Source organism: Frankliniella occidentalis, unplaced genomic scaffold, assembly GCF_000697945.3.
Source record: "Frankliniella occidentalis isolate FOCC.00 unplaced genomic scaffold, Focc_3.1 Scaffold5464, whole genome shotgun sequence".
Lineage (NCBI taxonomy): Eukaryota > Metazoa > Arthropoda > Insecta > Thysanoptera > Thripidae > Frankliniella > Frankliniella occidentalis.
The window spans coordinates 1-3,378 of NW_026272504.1; the positions used below are offsets into that span (position 1 = coordinate 1).

The following is a 3,378-nucleotide window of genomic DNA, read 5'->3' on the forward strand; positions in this document are numbered from 1 at the left end:
GGGGGCAGGAGTGGGTGCGAGCACGAGGGGGAAGGAGGCCTTGGAGGGGGTCGGGGGCGCGGGAGGTCTCTCGCCCTGGTCCGTCTCGTTGCCTGCAAGTAAGCGGTGAGCCCGGCCCAAACAGGGCAAGGCGAAGGGGTTAGTGCGAACATGGCAGTACTGCGTGCGGGAGACATGGTGAGGCGTCCACAGCGAGCGAGGCTCCCCCCTCTCTTACTGGACAAGCCTTTTAGGGGTATAACACTCACACTGTGGACGCCCAGAACAAAGATTAGCATGCGTACGACACATATGTGAATCAATCGAGTGAGTACATGAATGATAGCATACACGAGGGGGCTCGAAGCTGACCCGGGGGAAATAGTAGTGCGGGTGGTAAACAGGAAACACAACATTCACTACGCGAAGGGGAGGTGCATGCAATGGTGTCGCCGCCAAGTGCTGCTGCTGAGCGGCTGGAGCTTACCTGGGTGGCCTCCGAAGTGCGGCACGGGCTGAGGGCACATCCAGAACAGGCAGCAGTCGTCGCCGTGCTGGTGGCCCAGGATGGCCTGCTGCGGCTCGCAGGGCAGCGCCGCGGGGGGCGCGGGTGCCACCGGCGGACACACGGCCTCGCAGGTCACGTTGCCGTACTCGCAGTAGCAGCGCTGGCCGCAGCCGGTCACCTGGACGGGGGACCGAACGGCGTTAGACTCCGAAAGGTCCATCTTCCGATCTCCCACATTTCACCACATTAACGCCTGGGAAGTGAAGTGGGAATGGACATCGACGTACCTTGGTGGGGATTTCGCTGAAGTTGGGGAAGCGTTGGCCCTCGTAGGCGCAAGAGCCGTTGTTGCGGCACGACACCTTCTCCGGGCAGCAGTGTGGAGGCTGCGGCACGAAGTTCCTCGGCACCGTCTCCCAGTCCAGGCACTCGGGGTCGAGGAGGTCCAGCCCGAAGTCAGTGGGGCACTCGAGCGGCGCGCACTGCATGCCGGTTGACGTGCAGGCGCAGAAGGCGAGGCAGCCGTCGTGGAACTCCTCGTCTGCAACGGGATCATGTTCAGGTGAGTCACGGCCTCCTCCGGGCCCCCACGGACGCGATGTTGGCCATGCAGCTGGATTACTCACCGAGCGCGTATCCCTTGCCCTTGTAGGTGCACGCGGCCGCGGAAGGGGTCGCCGCCGAGGTGCCGTTGGCGGCCGCGGGGGCCGCGGTCGTGGAAGGCGGCGCGGCGGACGTGGGCGGCCCGGCGGGCAGCGACACCTCCACCGTGTTGCCCATGTCGGCGGACATGGGCACTCGCAGCCGGATGAAGTACGTCCTGTGTACCGCAAGGAAGAGGTAAGTGGCGCCGTAAATGTTATCCCGTTGCAATTCCGCCTCCGAGGGGAGGCCTGCGCGCACCCCGAGCCACGACACGATGTCGTCACGCACCTGCCCGACTGCAGCGCAGAGATGACGGCCGCGCCGGCCTCGTGGACCACCTCCTGGCGCGACCACACCCGGCCGTCCACGGAGGCCTCCACCGTCACGTTGTCCGGGAGGTCGCCGCCGGGGAAGGACAGGCGCACGGCCGTGCTGTTCACCGCCTCGGCGCCGCCCAGCTGCAGGCGGAGGGAGAGGGCCGCCTCCTCGGCACCTGGGGGACAGGTCAGTGACGCGTTAGTGACACGTGTGTGCGAACGGGCCGACGACGACGCGTGTTGTGTTGGTTTTGACCTTTTCGCCGCGTCGTCGCGCCGTGTGTTAGAAAGGGCGGTGGCGCCATTAAGTGCAGAGGCGGAGTGTGGCGGGGCGGGGCGTGGCGTGGCGTGGCGGACCCCGGAGGGGACCACGACGCGCTTGTGCCTCTACTCACCCATGGCGGGCTTGGCCACCTCGTCGCCCAGGGTGACGTCACACAGCACCACGGTGCAGCAGGGGTCGGCCGAGTCGGGCACGGCGACGCAGCGGTCCGACATCTTGGCCTCGGTCGGCGGACACCTGTCAGTCAAAGAATCCCGAGCGGCGGAGTCACGTGCCAGGCCAACATTTCGATTGCGAACAAGTCCGAATAATATGTAAATGAAAAGAATGAGCAAGGTGGACCGCCTCGCAATATGAGAGTGGCGTACAGTGTAAGTACGCGCGTGTGTGTACACACCGCACGCAGAGTAAATGAGAGCGAACGCACGGGGCTTACCTTGGCTTACATGTCACATTGCCCGCTTCGCCGCAGTTGCAGGTGGACTCGCAGGCGTCGAAGAAAGTCTGCCCTCGGCTGTAGGTCTTGTTCTTGAAGGTGCAGCTCTCGGCCGGCGGCTCGGGTTCTGCCAAGGAGAAGAAGGAGGACGCACCTCGTTTTCAGTCGATTCTATATAATTTCCCACAGCCCGCACGGGGAAGATGGAGTAGTAAGTGCATTTGCCAGGAATGGAAGCGCGGCCATGATATGCGTTGGTTTATGTTTATTCTGTCCGACCCACGCCTAGTTGCGGCGCCGCCGCTCCCAGTTTGGAGGGGGCGGCGCCGCGCTGCGCCGCGCCGCGCGGAGCCTGGCCTGGAGGAGCGAGCGCGTGGCGTGCTTTACTTTCCCAACAGATTTGCACCGCGATGGCCCCGCCGGCGGCAGAGGCCCCGGCCCCTGGCGGCGGGGCGAGGCGGTCTCGAGCCCGGGCCCTCATTTTTGAGGCTAGCTGCAGTAAAGTAAAAGAGCTGCTTTCCCACGCGTTGAGCGAATGATGCTCCCCCTCTCGGTAATTGCGTTTGCGCGCGCGGTAGTCTGGGCTGGGGCGGGCGCGGCGGGCGCAGCCAGGGCGCAGCTCGCTCCCCAAAGTGAGGCGCCGCCGCCCACACCGCAGCGCCGAGCAGTGCCGCCGAGCCGGGAGAGAAAACAACCTCCACTCATCGCGTGGCGAGAGACTGATGTGAGAGAGGGAGGAGGACGCGGTGCGATGGCTTGCGGTGTATGACGAATTGCCTACCCGACAGGCGCTGAGAACCTCTTGCCCGAAGCTAGGGCCGGCCGTTTGCGGCATTAACGCGCACTACTACGCCGAGCGGGTTGTAGGTGGAAAGCGGCACTCTGACGCGGGATGGGATGGCGGCGAACGGGTCGCGCCGTATTTCATACCCAGAGAGCGGGTCCGCGGGTCCTGCTCACCTGACTCGCTGGCGCACACCATGAGCACGCAGCACGGGTCGTCCGAGTCCTTCTCGACGCAGAGGGGGTCGGCCCGGGCGCCTCGACGCATGAAGGGCGCTTTGCACCGGGGCGAGCACGAGACGCTCCCGCCCGCGCACGAGCACATCTGGTCGCACGCCTTGGAGAAGCGCTGCCCCTCCACGTACACCTTGCCGTCCGTGTCCACGCAGGTGGGGAGCACCGTGGACGGCACCACCGCGCCGTCGAC

At 65.2% G+C, this 3,378-nt stretch overlaps 1 protein-coding gene across 1 annotated transcript; it reads right to left on the minus strand.

Moving 5' to 3' along the window:
* Nucleotides 1-6: 6 nt before the first annotated feature.
* Nucleotides 7-3,372, minus strand: LOC127748626 (putative epidermal cell surface receptor; the record flags this gene model as incomplete). Its single annotated transcript, XM_052277022.1, has 8 exons — nucleotides 3,129-3,372; nucleotides 2,169-2,295; nucleotides 1,845-1,969; nucleotides 1,421-1,625; nucleotides 1,114-1,307; nucleotides 775-1,028; nucleotides 467-665; nucleotides 7-92 (listed from the first exon to the last, which is right to left on the minus strand). Coding segments are annotated over exons 1-8 (1,338 nt in total), but the record flags the coding sequence as incomplete, so codon positions are not given.
* Nucleotides 3,373-3,378: the final 6 nt, after the last annotated feature.